At 41.5% G+C, this 22,464-nt stretch overlaps 1 protein-coding gene across 3 annotated transcripts in view; it reads left to right on the plus strand.

Annotated features, from left to right (window-relative positions):
* MTFR1 (mitochondrial fission regulator 1) overlaps positions 1-15,170 on the plus strand; it is a 112,500-nt gene extending 97,330 nt beyond the window's left edge. For all 3 annotated transcript variants that reach the window (XM_073631710.1, XM_073631712.1, XM_073631711.1), the window contains exon 8: positions 283-15,170. In XM_073631710.1, coding sequence (XP_073487811.1) covers positions 283-348 — 66 coding nt within the window. In that variant the 3' untranslated portion in view covers positions 349-15,170. The remainder of the gene's footprint in view (positions 1-282) is intronic.
* The last annotated feature ends 7,294 nt before the right edge of the window (positions 15,171-22,464 follow it).

Here is a 22,464-nt window from a genome sequence, read left to right on the forward strand (position 1 = left end):
AAAAAAAAGTTAAAAAGCTCCATAACGTGCATTTACGATTCCCGGCACATTCCCGCGTTAATGCATTCTAATGGTAAGAATTCTGCCCAATAGAATGTATTAATGCCAGACGCAGGAAAATGCACAATGCCTAAGAGACCAGTGTTGGTAATATTGGACACAAAGGGTAGCGGATACGTTGCTTCCTGTGTTATGTCGATGGGCAAAGTAACCGTGTCTTTTTTAAGTCTAGTGAGCATGATTAATTATCTTTGTAACCACGATTTGTTATTTGTTTTTCAGTTTGGACCTCACATGCTGAAATCAACAGGAAAAATGAAGACCCTTGTTAAATCAACACATTCCTGAAATATAGGAGAAGCTCTTCTCTGATTCCTGGCTTTTACTAGGGCTTGAAGGATCAAAAACAAGATGTGCAATGTATTTTCTTCTAAAGGGATCTTGCGACTTGATCACAATCTGTATAACACTAAATCTTGCCATGCCAAATTGTGGTTGATAATCAGTAATGGCTTGAATATACAATAATAGTGGCAAAGTAAAGTAGTTATTCTAGTTCTAGCAATACTGTACAATGCTGCAGGTGTTTGGTACTCTGAGGGGTGGACTACCTCTTTTTGATATGGCACTTTATGAAGTGTTAAGTAGTTTTTACTTTTTTTTTTTTATTTTGCCAAATATAGGAATTTACGATTTCCTTTATTATAGGCAAATATATTTAGACTTTAAGTGTTTTAGCATTCTTAGAACTCAGGAAATATTCTGTAAAGCAGCTTTATGCATATTTATAATGGAATTGATTAGCAAATATTAGTAAACACACGTTTTAATATAATATTCCCTGAAGTTCATTACATTGGTGGGAGTTTTGAGAGTTCAACTGTTGGTAGAATTGTGTATCTTGGAGTGTTCTTGCTAAGCTTACTTTGCTTATGATTCACTCCAGTAAACTTTTATTATTTAGTGAGCTCATAGAGGAATCTGAATAGCAAGGTATCCCCTGAGCATGCACCCCTTATCCTATTCTATCCTGTATTGTAACTGTTGAGCTGGTTGTTCAGTGCTTACCTGCCTGGTGTCCATCTCCTCCTGGGTCGTTTTTAGATGTTCCATGCCTGGCCACACCCATTATCCCCTCTTCCCCCCCCCCCATCCCCTCTTCTCCCCCCCCCCTCTAGATAGCATTTAGGTAGAGGTGTTCTAATGGAGGAAACCTTTCTACTTCTTCTAATGTTCTTTTGGGGTTCATTTTATCAGCTAAAAACTATGGGAAAATTCAGTAATCTGGACATGATGATCGTGGTATGACTCCTTTAACATGATCTGTTCCAAACTCATAAAATAGGTTTTGGTATCATTACTGACATGCGCACCAGGTTCAGGTACTGTTACTTTTAGACCTCATTCACACAAGCACATTGTTCTGTGCAAAGGGCCTTTTGGGTGTTCTATGAAGGTAGCCTTCAAAAATCAATGACAGGTAGATGGCTGTGCAGTTCCCCAAGTGCAGTGGTCATATTTGGGCAATGTCACCAGCATCCCCACTCCTTCGGTTACTTTCAAATGTCGGCTTGAGAATCTCCCAACCAGTGGCTGAATGCGGCTGAGCTATTTTGTTGCTATGATGATATCAAAGCTGACAATATCCCAGTGAAAAATGGGCTAAACATGCACAGAGGATGGAGTTTTGGCAGTTGCCTCAGTGCGCCTCCCTCCATGTGAGAAATTCAAGTGCCTGTTTCCGACTGGTACAATCATTGCCCCCACCATCTTTTGTCACACGGAAAAGCAATACGATTCTAAAGAGTGTTTGACATTTTTATGAATTACTTAGTATGGGCTGAACGTTACAGCCAGGCATTAGAAGTTGGTGTTGTAGAGATGGCCTGTTCCATTCTCTTCATTACTGACTTTGAATGACCATCTTAGAAAGCATGTTCTGGTAGAGCTCCCTATATTCTGTTAGCCATGCCTGCCCAAATCTCCAACAAATAAAACTCAAGATTGTGAAGGCACCCACTTACATCTGTGCAGCAACTTGTTTAAGAGTAGTTTCCTTTGTAACACCCACTTAATCTATCCTAATTGTCTTTTCATCCTGTAATACTTACCATACGTATTATGTCATATCTTGCCAATTCTGTTACAGGAATCGTCTGTATTTATTGTTGTATAGAATTCATCAGTTAGGAAATTGCCTACTTTTTTTAGTATAACATATGGAAATCCTATGAATGTATTTGTTTTGGCATTAATACTGATACACATTGACGGTCTAGGAAATGTGTTTCATAATGCTGTAAGATTTTGTCTGAGTTGTTTTTTCTTTTGTGTAAAGTTGCAGCTTGTCAGTATATGATTCTGAGAAATTAAAAAGGAACTTGTTAGTCATTTATGTAAAGTTCATCTAACACTACCCTCTCCAGAGGTTGACGGTGCTGTTGTCCAAGGGTAGATACGTTGCTCCTTTTTGGTTACAGTAGAGAAATGAGTGTAGCCACCTTAAGACAGAAAATGAAAAGCGGGGAAAAAAACACTAATGAAGCCACCGTATCTTTAAGGATTGGTAAGCTGCAGTATGACCTTTTTCTTCTTGGGTTTCAATATATTTTAAAGTGTTTTTGTACTTGTCAACTATTCAGGTAACATGCCGGTAGATAAGTCTTTGACATATTTTTTGATGATTGTGTAAGAGGGATTACTACAAACTATCTTTCATGGTTCATACTCCATTACTATTATAGTATACTATAAATTCAATTTGAAAAGTGTGAGTCCCCTTTTCAAAATAGCTACAACAGTTTAGTCAAGTTGAATAAAATATATGAAGATCCCAAAACAGACATTTCATAGTTTGGTGAACATATTTGCTATCTAATCTTGTAGCCTTTTTTCAATCTCTCTTGCAGATGCATACATTTTGGAGTGTGAATTTACTCCGCTTGTCCATTATGTACATATTCATCCTAGGAAATGTCATCAGCATCAATTGTATGTACATTTTCCTCCACGGAAATTCTTTTATCACCAACCTAGGTTTGTTGTATCATGTTTTAAATAAATAAAATACTACAGTGGAAGAGATTCAGATCTTTATACGTTTTAAAAATTTATGCCCTCTATCCACCAGGCAGAATGTTAATTCTTATGTTAAAGTTTCATTAAACCCAGACTATTCAAAAAGACTCCCAATGTTATATAACAGAGTGTTCATGCTCAGCTACAAAGCATTTGTTTTGTGTAGAGTGAAATATACCTGGTTGATCCTGCCTTCAGCTGTCCCTCCCATATCCTTTGTGCAGGTTGAGATTGTGTAGACCAGTTGATGTCCTCTACAGAACATGCTCAATTTCAGTTCCCTTCTAAGCCTTTTTTTTCTCCTCCATTTTTCTATCTGTGCACACCACATGGCTATAGTGTCACACATGGGGGTGTTTACACAGTAGTAAATGACACTCCCCTGTCTCCCTTTTCTATCTTGTCCTATTGATAAACACTATAGGGGTGGGATATAGTATATAGCCAGAAATGCTTAGTTTTAATATAAATCGGTATTGAATCTAATGTGATTGCTAATACCTGAAGAGTAAAAGGGCCTTTGATGCCATCTGAACAAAATGAAAGCTAGTGTTAAATCATCTCTGACTCCACCTACACCATATTATGCACATAAAATACATATTTGATGTTGAAAAAAAGATATATAGGGAGCTGTAAAACAGTCATTTGATATTTTATAATCTAATTAGAATTGCTCTTCTGAAATCAGGGCTGGCCAGACACACACTCACAGCAGAGAGCATATATCCGCAGATAATAGAAGTCCCTACAGTTGCCAAGGAACAGGGAAAGATCATGTGACCACACAACCGTGCTGCAGGAATAAGGTACCTAGAGGATTAAACAAAAAATTTTGTTGCATCTATCTATCCCCCAAAAATGCAAGGAACACTTTTTAATCAGAGTACAGCATCAAGACAAACTGACCAGCTTGATCTGGTCAGTTAAGTAGCAGAGGGGGTTGTCAATCAATTTCAGCTGCTTTGGTGGTAATGAAATTAACAGATGCACTAAATGGGCAACAATGGGATGACCTCAAGCAGGAATTTTGTTTTACAGGTTGAGGCCACTGACTTTTTTTTCCCCGACATCTTTTCTGACTGTGTTTCACTAGTTTTGCATTTGGCTAGGGTTAGTGTCACTACTGGTAGCATTAGGCGATACCTGGACCCTATAGAAATTACACAGGCAGTCCAACTCCTCCAGGATGGCACATCAATACCTGCCATTGCCAGATGGTTTGCTGTGTCTCCCAGCACAGTCTCAAGACCATGGAGGAGATTCCAGGTAACAGGCAGTTACTCTAGGAGAGCTGGTCAGGTCCATAGAAGGTCCTTAACCCATCAGCAGGACAGGTATCTGCTCCTTTGTGCAAGGAGGAACAGGATAAGCACTGCCAGAGCCCCACAAAATGACCTCCAGCAGGCCACTGGTGTGAGTGTCTGACCAAACAATCGGAAACAGACTTCATGAGGGTGGCCTGAAGGCCTGACATGCTCTAGTGGGCCCTGTACGCACTGCCCGGCACTATGGAGCTTGATTGGCTTTTGCCATTGAACACCAGAATTGGCAGGTCCGCCACTGGCACCCTGTGCTTTTCACAGATGACAACAGGTTCACCCTGAGCACATGTGACAGATGTGAAAGGGTCTGGAGAAGCTGTGGAGAAGGTTATGCTGCCTGTAACATCATTCAGCATGACTGGCTTGGTAGTGGGTCAGTGATGGTCTGGGGAGGCATATTCATGGAGGGATGCACAGACCTCTACAGGCTAGACAATGACACCCTGACTGCCATTAGGTATCGGGATGAAATCCTTGGACCTATTGTCAGACCCTACGCTGGTGCAGTGGGTCCTGGGTTCCTCCTGGTGCACAGCAATGCCCGGCCTCATGTGGCGAGAGTATGCAGCCAGTTCCTGAAGGATGAAGGAATTGATACCATTGAATGGCCCTCGCGCTCTGGGACATTATGTTTCGGTCCATCCGACGCTGCCAGGTTGCACACCTCAGTCTGTTCAGAAGCTCAGTAATGCCTTGGTCCAGATCTGAGAGGAAACACTCCAGGACACCATCCGTCATCTCAGGAGCATGCCCGGATGTTGTCAGGCATGCATACAAGCATGTTGGGGCCATACAAACTACTGAGTACCATTTTGAGTTGCTGCAATGAAATTTCAGCAACATGGACTAGCCTGCTGCTTCATTTTTTCACTTTAATTTAAGGGGTATCTTTGAATTCAGCCTTCTGTAGGCTGATAATTTTCTTTTCCATCAAACGATGTGGCATCCTTTTGATCCTAACACATTACCCAGTCGATATCAGTATAGATATACAGCATGACATTTTTCTCCATTGAGATTTGATGTGTTTTCAAAGTGTTCCTTTAATTTTTTGTAGCAGTGTATAATGGCAATTAACATTTCTTTGTTTACTATCATTTTTCAGATGGTTACATGAACTGTATTTATTGGAACATCAATTGAATTCCTGCTTCTACTCTTTCTTCCTCAATTTCTTGATCATGATCTATACTCTTTCACTTTACTTTTAATATTTGCTTCTGCCTCCTCCTTCTTCTTTTTTTTTTTTTTTTTTTTTTTTATTTCTATTCCAAGCTGCTTGCTGTGGGGGCACTCAAAAAGGGAGGAGGTGCCGGGAGCACTGGCGGGGGACCCCAGAAGAGTCACAAGCGGCTTTTGTGTGTGTTTTTTTTTTTTTGTTTTTTGTTTTTTTGAGTACCAACAAAACGGAAAGCTTTGACCTTGTGCACTACAGCAGTGCATGTATGAAACACTTGTTCCACTTTGGCAGCCAAATTGGCATAATGCCTACTTTATATTTTTGTACTGTATGTTCCCATGAACATCACATGCTAGTTACCATTTTAAGACACTTGGGACTGTCCAGGATTTCCTAGATTAGCCATGACAACTACTTAGAAACTATATATATATATATATATATATATATATATATATATATATATATATATATATATATAATGTATGTGTGTGTGTTTTATGTGTAAATGGTAACATAACAAACATGTATTGTGGGGTTTTCCCAAATTTGACCGCAAAAGTGAAAACCCGTTTTAAATATAAACCGCTTGCTGACCAAGCCGCCGTCATTATACTAAGTCAAGGTGGCATGATCCCGCAAATCTCCGATGTATGTCGGGGTGGAATCTCGCTTTTGTGGGCACGCGTGCTCCCATTAGCCAGTGGGGGAGTCGTTGTCTGCTGACCACCCACGATCGTTCCCCGCAGTGACAGAACGGGGATCTGCCTGTGTAAACAAGGAAAAGCTCTGTTCTGACAGGGGAGATCACGCAGATCCTGTCTTTCTGCTAATCAGGAAGACAGATCTGTGTGTGTGTCCCATACAGTTAGAACATACAAACACATTTAACCCCTTGATTGTCCCTAATGTTAACCCCTTTCCTGCTAGTGTCATTAATACAATAACAGTGCATATTTTTAGCACTGATTACTGTAATGTCACTGGTTCCCAAAAAACTGTCAATGTCAGGTGTTCCGATCTGTCTGCCGCAATGTCGCAGTCCCACTAAAAATTACTGATCACCGCCATTACTAGTAAAAAAAAAATAAAAATGCCTTAAATATATTCCCTATTTTGTAGACGCTATAACTTTTGCGCAAACCAATCAATATACGCTTATTGCGATTTATTTTGGGTAAAAAAAAAATATATATATATATATATATATATATATATATATATATATATATATATATATATATATATATATATATATATATATACATATCTGATGAAGATATTTATGGTAGTGTTTTTTTTTTTTTTATTATTATGGGATATTAAAGTGTATGTGTGTGTGTGTGTATATATATATATAATGTGTGTATGTATGTATATGTGTGTGTGTATGTATATATATATATATATATATATATATATATATATATATATATATATATATATATAAAACATTTTCGAAATTGTCGCTTTTTTTTTTGTTTATAGCGCAAAAAAAAAAACCTGCAGAGGTGATCAAATACCACCAAAAGAAAGCTCTATTTGTGGGGAAAAAAAGGACATCCATTTTGTTTTAATACAACGTCGCACGACTGCGCAATTGTCAGTTAAAGTGACGCAGTGCTGTATCTTAAAAAATGGCATGGTCAGGAAGTGGGTAAATCCTTTCCGTACTTAAGTGGTTAATCTGGTTGGCTGTACTGCTGTGTGCTTGTCAAGTCTTAAAATTAACACCAGTGCAGGGGTTTTACTGCTTTAGCCTACTAGAGTTTACAATGCATACAATTACACCCCTGCTACTCTTGTTGTGCCCCTGAGCCTTATTCAGTTGGGGAGTGGTCCTGTTTTATACTATATACAGTTTCATTTCCACTAGATGTAAAGCCTCTAATTGGAGGTCAGCAAAGCAGAAGTATAATATGGAGTGACAAAGCTAACATGGCTCTGAAAGTGGGAAACATGTTATACTTACCTGCTCTGTGCAATAGTTTTGCACAGAGCAGCCCTGATCCTCCTTTTCTGGGGTCAGAAGCCGGTGTGCCTGGCTCCTCTTCATTGGTTGCCCCACGGAGCCACTTTCCCTGGGATCACCTGTCTCATTCTAGAGTCCCACTGCTGCGTCAATTGACACAGACAGCGGGACTCGGCTCTGCTCCCATTTTCACAGCTATTGATTGACAGCAACAGATGCCAATGGCTCCTGCTGCTATCACTCCAATGTGGAGAGTGACAGCGGCTGGAGCCACTGCGCTCCTGCACATCGCTGGATCGGGCTCGGGTAAGAGAAGGGGGGGGGGGGGGAGCTGCAGCATAGCTTTCATCTTCATGCATGGAATGCATTAAAGCCGAGTTCCCCCCTCACTGCGATATGTGAAACGATCTGGAGGTGTCATTAACAATGTATTGACACCCGCAGAGGGCAGTATGAACTGTCTGCGGGAGAGATGCGATGCGGGAACCGGCGCTGGAATCACGCAGGTTCCCGCATCGCACAGACGTGAACCTAGGCTTAAGATGTCCTTTGCTTATGCATATATGCCTCATGTTCTCAGGTATGACAGGTTTAGTTTGTAAGGGCTGATTTTGTATCCTATTCTGCATAACCCATTATACAAGGGCAAGTGTAGCCATGCAAAGACATTTAGAAGAACTACTATGAAAGAACAGTGTGTGTGATAGATAGAGATATCTCTATCTCACTTTATTAATTGTTTTAATGCTACAAGATTAGTCCTTAAACAGAAGTATACATGATTATTGGAAAACCCCGATGGAAAGATTGTTAAATGTGGTTCTCTGACACTTTAAAGTTCAAATCCAGGGATATGGAAAAATCTACCCTTGTAGTGCCCTCCTCCTTTTGCAAGGGTTAAATGTATATTATGTTAAGGGGTAGAGGAAGGAGGAGAAATGCTTGCCTTATTCCTCACTCTAGCAGGGCCCCACCAGTCCTGTGACCAGTCCCCCTCAGTTGTTGTAAACTGAGGCGTGGTCATACTCCAGCCCCCCTCAATGTACAATAAAAAATAAAAGGTTAATGTCCATGTAGGAAAAAGTAAACACTTTTTTGCTGTAGCTCCCTAGTAAGTGTTAGCTGGAATTCAATTTTAAATTGTTAGTCACTTATGTAAAGTCCATCTCTCTCTCTCTACCAGTCCATCTAACACTACCCTCTTCACTGATTGTCAATGCTGCTGTCCAAGGGTGGCTATGTTGCTCCTTTATAGGTACAGCAGGGAGTGAATGTGGCGGCTCAAAGACAGGTGTTAAGCTGGCCATATATAGAACGAAATTTGGCAAGTTAAGCAGGAACCGGTCAAATTTTAATCCATATGCAGCCCTGTCTGTTCAACGGAAGCCAGCTTCTGTCGAATGGTCCTGCTGGAAAAATGACATTCAATCAATGTATTTAGCCAATAGGTTGCAGTGCTGATCAGTGGATTCTGACAACAGGTGAGTTCCACTGTCAGAATACATGGACCTCTTTACTGGCTGATCACCAAATGAAAGTAAAGGAGCATTAAACTTGGAAAAAGAAAACGAATGAAGGCACCACATCCAATTATTGGTAAGCATTTTTGGTTTTGGGTTCAGTTACTTTAACCCTTGCAGTGCAGGGGAGGCCATTGCAAGGATTCATATTTTATATTCCTGGAGTTGAGCGTTACGTGGAAGGATCAGAATGTTAGCAGGAGAGTAATGGATGTTTAGCTAGATGTTTAGTTTGTAACAGGTATGGTGTACATAGCTGGTGGTATAAGTGAAGTTATGGTGTGCAATGAAATAGTGTGTAAAACTGTAATTGATAATTTCAGGAAGGTGGAATATTTCAGGGTTTTAAATCCTAATTGTATTGTCTTTTTATAAAGGGAAATAGATCCACCTTTAAAGTGTTACTAAATCCAGGACCCTGCATTCACTATATCTGGCCTCCCACAGTACACAGAACATGGAAATGTAATAGTTTTAGTAAATCTAAACTGCCAAATACCTTTTCTCATCAGCATTATATAGCAGTCTTGTGACTTCTGTCAGTGTCTGGTTAAAGCTTGTAGGAGGAGCCTTCATTCTTGACCCTTTTACACAATGCAGTGGATGAACCCCTTAGGTTCCACAGTGAGTATAACAAGCATGCTTCACTGTATATACAGACTGATTTTACTGTTGTGGGTTTAGTAACACTTTTTAACAGTGGTGTCTAAAGCAGAATTTAGGGAAAGCAAAGTAATCTCATTTGTGGGTTTATTTGTGCGTGATTTTGGCAATGTGCAGCTGATTGCATTTCTGATAACCAATATCCCCCAGCGAGGTATACTCTTTGACCCATGTTTCCTCGTCAGAGCCCTTGTTCTGCTTCTCTTAACAGAGTGGGTTTTGGTAGATCGTGTGACCTCTCCAATCTGGCCCACATACTGTCATGTAGATGGGGCTATGATGTCATCCACCCAGATAAACTCCAACACCAGAGCTTACCCAGGGTGGTATCCTAAAGTGGGAAGTGTGGATCATACTATACAGGGAGTACATTATGATGGGATGGGGCTATATCAGAAGGAATAGAAAGGGCAGGTGATCATGTCTGCTTAACATGTTCTTCCTTTCCTAATCAGTGCATTACAGTTTGTACAAAACCTAAGCTTTCAAGTCTGCCAAAATGAATTGGGTCCATGTTGCAGCATAACTCGGAGTGTGTTTCTAACAATAAACGTATTGTAAAAGTGTGTGCTTTGTGACAGGTAAAACTGTTGGATTCTTTTTTTTTTTTTTGCATCCGCATGCACACATCCATTCACCTAGGATGGACTTTCAAAGCCTCATCTATTTATATTATGGGTTAGGGTTATGCTCCTTAAAAAAAGATAACCTATGAAACTTGTCTCATTTGCTAAAACAAGTTTGCAGGAAAAGTCCAGTTCATCTAGCCTGGAAATATTTGGCTTCATATAATTCATTGTGCAGCCTTCACGCTTGGACAAGCGTCCGTACACTTACTAGACTTGATGTGAGATGCTTGCTTTGTGCATGCTCTACTACAGTTTTGGTAGTTTTTTTGCCTCAAAGTTTGATGTCTTCTTAGAAGATACTTTTGTGATGTCACAGAGGAATAAAATAGCTTCTTTTCTTCCTTGTGACACCCTAGATTAGGCATCAGCAACCTTTTTCCACTTGAGGGCCGGATTCAATGTATGTGAATGCATGGAGTGCCGCATTCACCTGCTAATAAATGAAGATAATCTTGTGGAAAAGCGACAAACTACGGTACTTAAAAAAATCTCTATAGGTGACGATTTAAACATTTTCTACAGGTTACCAGTTTAGAGTTCCACAGGGGGTCTTGTGCTAGAATTATTGCGCTCGCTCTAACGATCGTGGAGATAACTCACATGTGGTCATGTGGTCTGAACACTGTTTACGTTTGCGGTCACGACTTACATATGCGTTTGCTTCTGCGCGTGAGCACGGAGGGATGGGGCAATTTACTTTTTTTTTTCCTTATTTATTTTATTATTTTTACACTGAGTCTTAAAAAAAAAAATCTGATCACTTTTATTGCTGTCAGGATTGTAAACATCCCTTGTGCACAGTAATAGGCAGTGACAGGTACTCTTTATTGAGGGATCTGGGGTCTATAAGACCCTAAATCAAAAAGTAAGTAATATTTTCAAACCATGATAGGTACAAGTAATGCAAGATTTTGATGTTACATACATAACAAGATACGAGGTATGGTAAAATTTATGTGCACATGTACAAGAATACATCTAAACATCCAAAACAGATGACATAATTATCCCGACATGTTTCGCCGCTTTTGGCTCATCAGGCGATGTTTGAAAGAAACTTTAGATGTAGCACTGTATACATCCAAAACAAAACTACATTAAAACCATTACATGGACTAATAGGAATATGGCATGACAGGTGCGCTTTACAGTGAGATATGGGGTCAATAAGATCCCACATCTCATCTCTAGGCTGGGAAGCCTGAAATAAAAAAAACAAAAAAAAAAATAAGTTTCCTAGCCGAAGCGGCGCCGTTTTTTTTTTTAATACAGAGGCCAGGCGTGACGTCATAACATCGCGACCGGCCTCCGAACGATCATAGAGATTCCGACGACCATCTGGTCTGCCAGAAATCTCTATGCTCAACATCCGGGGCCGGCGGATCCTGTGTCCGACTCACTGTTCGTAGTGGTGAGTTGGTAGAAGAACCGGAGGGCGGCGGGAGGGGGGGGGACGTTCCCTGTCACCTCTCCTAAGGACCATCAAGCGGGGGAACAGCTGCTATGATCATTCTTATGGTGCACAGATTCGCCGGCTCTAAAAGACTATATCTGAATGATGCCTGTAGCTACAGGCATCATTCAGATATTCCCGCTCAAAGCAGAGGACGTCATTTGGCGTACGGCGGGCGGGAAGCGGTTAAACTTCACCTGTCATGAGAGATCTGTTTAAGCTGCTACTGCTGACTTCTCCTTTTTGAGAATCCCTTATTTATAGGTTTTGAGTCACTAACTTAGAATGAGTCTAGAGATGAAAAATGATGAGACTTAAAGTGTACATGTTACAGGTGTATGACTCAAAGGACTGGCAGGCAGACAACTGGCATTTTCAAAAAGCCTCAACAGCCCCCAACCCTTTCTTATAACAGGTGTTCTTAAAGTGGTTGTTAACCCACTTATACCACTTCACATAATCCTGCTGGTTCCCTAATGACAGCTGCTCCTGTGTGTGTGTCTTTTATTAAAGACTCCTTTACCGAGTTTCAGAGCAGCGGCTTGCAATCACGTCACCGGCCGTGTCTCCTCTCTGCCCAGCTGACAGGTGCAGCGGGAGGGGCCGAGATTCCCCGCTGACATCAGCCGGGACATGAGGAGGAAAAAGAGAGGAGCCACACTGAAACCCGGTTATTTTTTAATAAAGCACAGAGACAGGAGCAGTAGTCTTAGGGAACCAGCAGGATTATATAAACTAAACTGTTAAGACAGCATGAGGAGTTGCTGGTGTGGACACTGACACACAAGCAGACAGGCAGGGGGGAGGACGCAGGTGCACATAGGAGGACAGGAGAGCTGCGGCTGACAGAGGCAAGTAAACTGATCGTGGTGTCAGGCTCAGCAGCCATGATACACCGTGGTCAGTTTACAAAGGGGCGGGCTCAGCCAGGTATTGCAGGTAATACAGGGGGCCAAACGACACAGCACAAGCACTGCATTGTACTGTATAACATGCTTTAGAGAAGCAGGATCCAATTTTTTTTCTTTTCTTTGGGTTAACAGACGCTTTGAGGAGACATTTCTGCCATTATTTTAGAGTTTCACCTCTGGTGATGTATTCAGAAAGCATGCTGCATGTATAAAGGGATACCATGTTTCTTACAGTATAACACAGACTGCCCATGTGACTAGCAGGCAAACCCTCCTGCCTAGCACTCATTTTTGCTGAGCTTTTATATGCAGAAAGGAAGTAATAATCTGCAATAGCTTGGTAAAATCTTGTCCATTAGGGTATATTATTATAGTTTAAATTTAAATGCATGTGACTGCTTTCATTTTTGATTTCGATATTGCATCTTTTAATGTATTTGCTATTTTACTAATGGCAAACAAAACTGGAACACAAGGTGGTTCTGTATATTATTTTGGATTGGTAACATAGTAAAGTATTATAATGTGTATATTTAGTTTTATTGTAATATATAATTTAGAAGTCTGAAAAGTTGGCAGACCGAACAAACTAGTTGTATGCATTTTATGTGCCATTCAGTAATGCATTTTTTTTCAAACAATAAACAAGTTACTCATTTACATTATTGCCACTTTTTGTGTCCATGATATAAAATTGTAGAAACTGATAATTCCTGTTAGAAAATGCTATTGGTAAAATTAAAAAGAATTTGTGGTAGAGATATGAGGTGCCAAAATTCATTCACAAATTGAATCGCAAACTAGGTTTGTCTGAACCCATGCATATCCATTATTTGTTTGAGAAAAGTTGTGTCCAAGCAATTCATGATTGAATTCAGATTCATTAATTTGTTCATCTTTGTATCAATCTAAAACTCATCTGATTTTATACATGAGGTTGATTTTTATTTATTTTTTTTAGAAAAAAAAAAAATCAAAGTGGAGGAGCATCTCTGAACATGCATCTGTCTGCAAAGAGAACAGGCTTTCAAAATAGTTAAGTACCGTGGTTCTCAGCTGTTGGAGTCCTCTTTAGTGCTATTTTTTTTTTCAGCAGAGACTCTAGAGAATACAATGGCGGTCATTGCAACTTTTTATCTCACAACAGTATTTGCGCAGCAATTTTCAAACGTGGTTTTTTAAAAAAAAAAAAAAAGAAAAAAACTTTCATGCTTAAAAAAAACAACAGTAAAGTTAGCCCAATTTTTTTTGCATAATGTGAAAGATGTTACGCTGAGTAAATAGATACCTAACAAGTAACGCTTCAAAATTGCACATGCTCGTGGAATGGCGCCAAACTTCGGCACTTAATCCCTATAGGCGACGCTTTAAATTTTTTTACTGGTTACAGAGGAGGTCTAGGGCTAGAATTATTGCTCTCGCTCTAACGTTTGCGGCGACACCTCACGTGTGGTTTTCACATGTGGGCGAGACTTGCGTATGCGCTCGCTTCTGCGTGCAAGCACACGGGAACAGGGGCACTTTAAAAAAACATTTTTATTGTTTTTTTACGTCATTTTTTAGTTTGACACTTAAAAAAAAAAAAAAAAGTGATCACTTTTATTCCTATTACAAGGAATGTAAACATCCCTTGAAATAGGAATATGGCATGATTGGTCCTCTTTACAGTGAGAGATGGGGTCCGCCGGAAATCTCTATGGTAAACATCCGGGGCCGGCGGATCCGTTCTCTGACTCACCGATTGCAGCAGTGAGTTGGTAGAAGCACCGGGGGGGAACGTCCCCTCTCGCAAGAACGATCAAGCGGCTCACCAGCCTCTATGATCATTCTTATGGTGTAGGTAATCGCTGGCTGAAAAAGACAATATCTGAATGATGTCTGTATCTGCAGGCATCATTCAGATATACCTGCACAAAGTCAGGGACGTCATATGACGGCCAGCGGTGGGTAAGTGGTTAATCATGCAAGACTTTATGGCCCAAATCCCCTCAATTTTGCGAATACTGATCAGACACTACAAGCACCCTCCCCTGCTGATTCTATCTTATTTAGCCACAGAGACTGACTTTTTAGACCTCGATTTTGCCACTTTTAGATTTGATTACCCCTGACGAGTTGCAGTCTACTGCTATTACTATGACTATTACAAATATAAAGGAGGATATTTTGACTCTTAACCTCCCTGGCGGTATGATTATTTCGGATTTTAGGTGCTGAAAGCGGTACAATTATTTTGCATGGAAATTTGGCGTTTTATATTGTAGGTTTGTAAATCTTAACAATAACACACTTAAATCTGTCCAAACCAGAGTCTAGTAGATATCCCGGGTATGATAAAGTTTGAAACACAAAAACATAAATTATAATATAATAAATAAAAATAAATAATTAAAAAAAATAGTAATAAAATAAATTTCCCCACAATTCACTATCGCTCAATTCTGCAAGTGTTCTAATTTACTATCGCTGTTTTCTAGCTGGTCTAAAGCCACTTTTGACGTAAAGGGACACTTTTTGGTTGCTATGGACAATCTCCAGTTTCCAGGCAGAAAGAACAGTGTATATCATGTAAAACTGCATGCAGGGCATGGGCCAGAGCACTGGGGACAAAAGGGATGTGAAATAATTTCATACAGTACTGTAATCTGTAAGATTACAGTACTGTATGTGTTATGATTTTGACATTTTTTTGAATTTGCCGCCAGGCTCCGCCCCCGTGCGTCGCTCGCAGGGAACGGAGCCTGGCACGGAGAGGCTTCGGAGGAGGACGGAGCCCTCGGACACTGCGGGGGACATCGCAGGATCCCGGGGACAAGGTAAGTAACGCTGCCCCAGGATCCTGCAATGCGATCCCGAGTGTGGCTCGGGGTTACCGCTAATGGGACTGAAATTTAACCCCGAGCCACACTCGGGAAAACCGCCAGGGAGGTTAATAATGCAGTTCACACCACTTAAAATGGAGGATTAGCCTGTTGCGTCTACTAGTGCTGTTTTCCAATCTTGGATGGTTTAAAACTCCCATGGCCACAGAGACTTTCCTCCTGCTTTTCTATTATCCTCTGTGAGAATTGGAAGCATTCTGATAAGTTGATTATGCCCCCTCAAGTACTTATTAACCTTCTATCTGTTTAACCACTTGTAAAACGCTGCACGCCAATATACATCAGCAGAATGGCACAGGTGCACAAATGGGCGTACCCGTACCTCCCTCGCTCCCGCAGGCAGCACGCCCCTGCGGCGAGCGAATTCGTTACGGAACTGATCAGTCCTCAGGTACAGGCCAATGATTTCTGGCCTGGACCTGATGATTGGTTCTGGCGAATGAAAATGCTTCTCCTGCCTGGGTCACCAATTTCAGTTGTCAGATTTTTCACTGATCACTGCATAGGTGTCATTTGTGACTCTAATCAGTGTTAGGACAATTAGTAGTAGGCCAAGGTAGGTCTAGGGTACCCCCTAATAAAGGTTTAACCCCTTGATCATCCCCCAGTTAACCCTTTCACCAGTGTCGCTTATCTTTTTTCTGATCGCCTTATCACTGTCACTTACAAAATACAACACACATAACTGCAGCGTTCGCAGAGTCGGGCCTGATCCCTGTGAACACTAACAGTTTTATTGGTAGCGATTTAAAGCAGGCTCTGACAGTCAGGTACTCTTTTTGCCTGTGAGTCTTACTAGTTGTACCAGTAAATTTAGAGGCCACAATATCAATCGAAGGTACACTAGTGAAGAAGCCTACATGTTTCTGAGCATGACAGATGAGAGAGAGTGTGAAGAGGAAGTTGCCTATCTGTCAAATTCAGGCTCAGTATTTGAACCTGACGACGGAGTAGTGGTCCCTGCCAAGGTCAGGCGTACCCAACCCCATTCTTCTGTTGTTGAGGTGCAAGAACCGCAGGGCTCTCGTATGGAGCAGAGAGCCAGTACTAGTGCTGCTCATCCTTATGGTGAACTGGTAAGGCACCAGCGGCCTAGTACACCCTGGTCGTAGTCAAACCAGCACTACAGTATCACATGGTGACGTGGCGAGTCCCATGAGTGCAGCTCAAGCTGGTGCAGTGGCTGGCACAAGTAGAGTCCTGCAGCCACCAAGAAGACAAAAACAGGCCCCACGGGCCCATAGTGCCCTTCCTGCTGCATTTGCCAATCCTAATTGGGAGCCGATCACTTCTGCAGCACCCGTACTTCCCCCATTCACTGGCCAACCCAGAATTCAGGTGTAAACAGTTGATTTTACGTCACTTGATTTTTATTCACTGTTTATCACGGATCTATGGACCAAAGCAATTTGTATGCTGGTCAATTCATCGCCGCTAATCCCCATTTGACCCTTGCCAGAGATTGGAAACCTTTTCCGGTTTCTGAATTTAAGACTGTCCTGGGCCTATCCCTCCTCATGGGCATAACTAAAAAGTTGCGGTCATTGGTCCACTGACCCAATTCATCATATGCCTGTGTTCTCTGCCTCCATGGACAGGGCTAGATACGAGCAGATCTTGCGCTTCATGCATTTTAATGAACATGAACTCTGTCGTCGTCGGGGTGACCCTGAATACGATCTTCTCCACAAAATTCGGCCCCTCGTTAAACCACTTCATCCGTTTGCAGCCTTGTTTACTCCCCATCAAGTTGTCTGCTTGATGAGTCCCTGATTATGTTTTCTGGCCGCTTATCAAACAGTATCTTCCCAGCAAGCGCGCCAGATATGGGGTCAAGATGCATAAGCTCTGTGACAGGGCCACAGGCTATACATATAGGTTTATAGCCACGTGGAGCCAGAGAATTGCCCAGACTACATAGGGAGCGCTGGTAAGATTGTGTGGGACTTGGTGTTACCCTTATTCGGAAAGGGGTACCACTTGTACGTGGACAATTATTACACGAGCGTGCCACTTTTTAGTCCTTTGATCATGGAATTGGTACATGTGGCACCGTGCGATCTAATCGCTGGGGCTTACCCCCAGCGGCTTCTAGATTCCCGTCTTAGGCTGGGTGAGAGAGCCTGCTTGAGAAGTAATCATTTGCTCACAGTGAAGTGGAGGGATACTCTGAATGTTTTTGTTGTCCAAATTCAAACGGCAACTGGTGTTGTGGAGAAACTCCTGTGTCCACAAATACAACCTTAATATAGGAGGGGTGGACCTCAACAACCCGTTGATGGCGCCGTACTAAATTGCCCGTAAGGCCAGTCGCTGGTACAAAAAAAAGTGCATACTTATTCCAATTGGCTTTGCTGAACGCTTATGTTCTATCCAAAGCGTCAGGATGAACTGGATCCTTCCTGAAGTTCCAGGAAGAGATCGTCGCAGCCCTTCTGTTTCCAGACTGTGCTGTGCCCCACCTTCCCAACGCAAATGCAGTAAGTCGGCTGCATGAGGCACTTTCCGTATGCCCTCCCTGGTATCCCTACCCAACGATCACCCCAAAGAAAATGTAGTGTCTGTAGGCAACATGGATATAGGTGTGACACCAGCTATTATTGTCTCTCCTGTCCTGACCATCCTGGTCTCTGCATCGGTGAATGTTTTGAACGCTACCACACACTAGTGGAGTATTAGCGTAGGGTACAGCACTGCACAGACTAGGACACACTTTCACAGGGTTTCCAAAGATGCCATTGCATTTTGAGAGACCCGAACCTGGAACTGAACCGTTTTTTACTGTATTTTATGCTTAACCACTTGCCACCCGCCATATAGCAAAATGACGGCAACAAAGTGGTTTCAGTATCCTGACCAGACGTCATATGATGGCTTCAGGATATTGAGCCGCTGTACGCCCCCGGGGGTGCGCATCGCGGCGATCATTGTTGCGGGGTGTCTTTCTGAAACCCCGCAACACCAATCTAGGTAAAGATATAAAATGGAAAGTGCAGTGCTGGACATATGACATAAATTTTATGTGAACAGTGATAAATTAATAAATCAAATGACAAGCAACAGTGAATAGCATCCTATCACTAATAACAGATCTATAAATATATTTCAATTAAGTGCTCATAAATATTTGCAAGGAAATAAATAATTATTAAAAAAATTGATTAATTCATTTGATCAAAGTGAAAGTGAAATAAAGTCCAAAAATGATGATTGTTTGGTATTCAATGCAAGACCCAGGGTCAATATTCCACCGCTAGTGGTGCCCACCACCTGGTGATGAAGTAATGGAGGCTTACCGGAAAGCCTGCGACTGCCCTTATTCAGGGGGGTCAAAACAGGCTTCGTAGAAAGATGTAGACCACAGAGGGTGTGCTGCGGGAAACACTGCTGAGAAAGACACCAACCTCCTTGATGGACAACTAGTTAGCAACAACTTGAAGCACTTCACAAGGTGTAGTCCCAGGATTGCATCACATAGAGCAGTTAATAATTGCTTCCATGAATCCAGCAAAGGTGAGCCATAAGTGCCAAAAGAGAAAAAGAGACTCCACTAGTGTAGAAAATCTTTGGCTGGTTTATTTAAAGTTAAAAACATAAACATGTGGTTCTTAGCAGGGATAATACAAGAAAAAAACAAGAAAAAAATTCCACCGCCATTTAAAATGAAATCGCGCATGCGCGATGCGTGTTTGCATTGTGACCCTATAGCCGTTTCAGCACAACTGATGTCATCAGGGGTACGCAACGGTGTATGCGCCTTATAAGCCTAAGCGGCGCATTGAAAAGCGCCACAATTGGCTTACTAAAAACAGAGCTAAAACCTGACTGGTCACAGTGAACATGACTACAATCTAATAGAACAGTCAATCAAAGGGAAAAACGAGGAACCTATCTAATTAACATGGAGATAGCATTCCTGATGATTAAAAACAGAGCAGTATACAGTACATATAAAAGACTAAGGAGATGTTAAAGGGTTTGTAAAGGTAAATTAAAAAAAAAAAAAAAAAAAAAACAAACCTGTTATACTTACCTTCACTGTGCAGCTCGTTCTGCAAAGAGTGGCCCCGAACCTGCTCTTCTGGGGTCCCTCGGCGGCTGTCTCAGCTCCTCCCCGCAATAACTAACCACCTTAATGCGAGCTCCCTCGCATGGTGGTTAGTTATTGCGGGCGCGCTCCCGTGATACAGCCGGCGGCTATAGCCGCTCGCTGTATCACTCGGCCCCGCCCCCGACGCGTCATTGGATGTGATTGACAGCAGCGCGAGCCAATGCCTGCACTGCTTTCAATCCATCCACTATAGCCAATCAGCGACCAGGCTGATCGGCTGAATGGTGGTCGGGAGCGAGCGGCTGAATTTCGAGGTGTCAGGTAAGTAAAACGGGGGGGCTGGGGGCGGCGGTATTGTCAAAAGTTTTTTCACCTTAATGCATAGAATGCATTAAGGTGAAAAAATGTATACCTTTACAACCCCTTTAACTGTGACCAGTGCCATCTAGTGGATTTTTTGAGGTAATACCCAAAGTACAAAATAAAGTCAATCCTTTCAGAGGAAATATAAATAAATATAACATAGCAATGAATACAGATGAAGAAACTGATAATTAAAAATCACACTACCAAAAAATGTCCTTGATAGTGATAAAAATATAAAACAAAAGCAAAAGGGTGGGTATTCTATATAGCTTCCAAAATTTAATAAAATAATTGCTTTAGGGCATGAAAATGCCTGATGTGAACCCAAAAGTTTAATGAAAAATTGGGACTAGGAAATTCCCAAAATCAGTACGTGCAAGAGAGGTGTGGGTATAAGGTGTGAAATTACCATAACAAATGTGGCAAAAACACCAACCAAGACCATATACATTAACATTATAAGTATTTGTTGAAGAGAACAAAATTTTATTAAATAAAAATAAAAAAATTTGGGATTAGAAAATCCCTAGTATCAATAAAGTGCAAGAGAGGTATAAATATAAAATGTGGAATTACCATAACAAGCATGGCCAGGCCACCAACCAGAGCTATATACATTAAAATTACGAAGATTTGTCAAGGGGGACATCAACTGTTATTGTTTAAAACAGTTGATGTCCTACTCTATGTTCAAGCCATTGGGGGCATGAGAGCCAAGCTTATAGATCCAGTTTGTTTCTGATCTGGAAATGGCTCTCCTGCCATTACTGCCATGCCAATGGGGAACATACTTTTCTATGCCAATAAAGATGGTGCCCTTTGGGTCCCTATTGTGCAAAAGGTCATAGTGTCTAGAGACACTATGCTTGTCCAGGGTGGGTCTGGAGCATTGGGTGCCAGTATGTGTCTAAAACTGGTGGCTCCTCTGAATAGAACACTGGGTTTATCAGATAACAGGGGGCCAAGGATACGGTCATTTTTAATGACCTGCCAATGTTTTTTAATAATTCTTTTAATGGCCCAATGCTGACTGGAATAAGTTGTGAGGAAGGCCAGTCCAAAGTCCTCTCTGTTTTCGACCTGAGGGGGTTTCTCCCCCAATAGGTCCTTATGGTCCCTGTTCCCTACCTTGATAATCAATGAATCCAGGGCTGCCTTATCATAGCCTTTACTTAGAAATCTAGATTTCAGAGTTGAGGCCTCCTTAAAAAACTTGTCCAAATTGGAACAATTCTGCCTTAGGCGCAAAAATTGGCCCTTAGGGACAGCAGACAACCAAGATCGATGGTGACAGGAGTCAAGTGGAATGAAACTGTTTCTGTCAGTTGGTTTGAAAAAAAAAAATGGATGTGGTAATACCATCAACAATAGTGATAACCAGATCCAAGAAATGAATCTGGATTGAACTGGCTTCATAGGTGAGAACTATACTCCTATCATTACTGTTGAGAAAAGATAGGAAAGTGGCCACAGACTCAGTCGCCGTTCCATATGAACAGGATGTCATCTATAAATCTTCTCCACGTGACAAGCTGAGATGGCCTGTCATGTAGAACCACATCCTCCTCCCATTTGGCCATAAAGAGATTGGCCATGCTGGGAGCAAATTTTGCTCCCATGGCCACTCCCTTTATTTTTAAATAATGCGCACCATTGTGCCAAAAATGATTGTGTGCCATCGAGAAGTCCAATAGAAATTGCATTGCGTAGTGGAGATATTGGAGTCTCGATAGAGAAAATGTCTTACCACATCGTGCCCCAACTGGTGGGATATCGACGTATAAAGCGATGCAACATCAGCAGTCACTAACTTGTATGTAGTCTTCCACTCGATTTCACTCAATAGGTTAAGGACATGTTTTGTGTCCTTAAGAAAGGAGGGTGTGCCCATCACCAGTGGTTGTAGGAAAAAAATCAATATATTTCCCAACACGTGAAGTGATGGAATCTATACCACTGATGATGGGCCTTCCCGGAGGGTTAACCAAGGTTTTGTGTATTTTCGGCACAATATACATAACCGGCAGTCTAGGGGCTAAAGGGACCAAGTGTTCCTTCTCTTTTTTATTTAGAATCCCCATATTATATCCTTTGTCTATCAGAACACTCAACTCCCGTTTGTAGCTGGGTGTTGGATCTGACGGCAAAAGGGAATAAGTATCAGTGTCAGAATTCTCAACATTTCATTATTATAGGAGTCCTTATCTAAAATAACAATAGCACCGCCCTTGTCGGCGGGGCGTATAATAATGTCTTTCCTTTTACACAAAGCCTCCAATCCAACTCTAATGTTGTGTTGAGGTTGCACTGATCTCATTCTCAAGTTAGCCAAATCATTCAGCACTAAATTTAGAAAAATCGTGATATTCAGTGCTGAATTCCCAGGAGGATTAAAAAGCGAGGCATTAGACAACACAGAATGAACCACCACAGA

This window comes from Aquarana catesbeiana, linkage group LG05 (assembly GCF_042186555.1).
Source record: "Aquarana catesbeiana isolate 2022-GZ linkage group LG05, ASM4218655v1, whole genome shotgun sequence".
Classification (NCBI taxonomy): domain Eukaryota; kingdom Metazoa; phylum Chordata; class Amphibia; order Anura; family Ranidae; genus Aquarana; species Aquarana catesbeiana.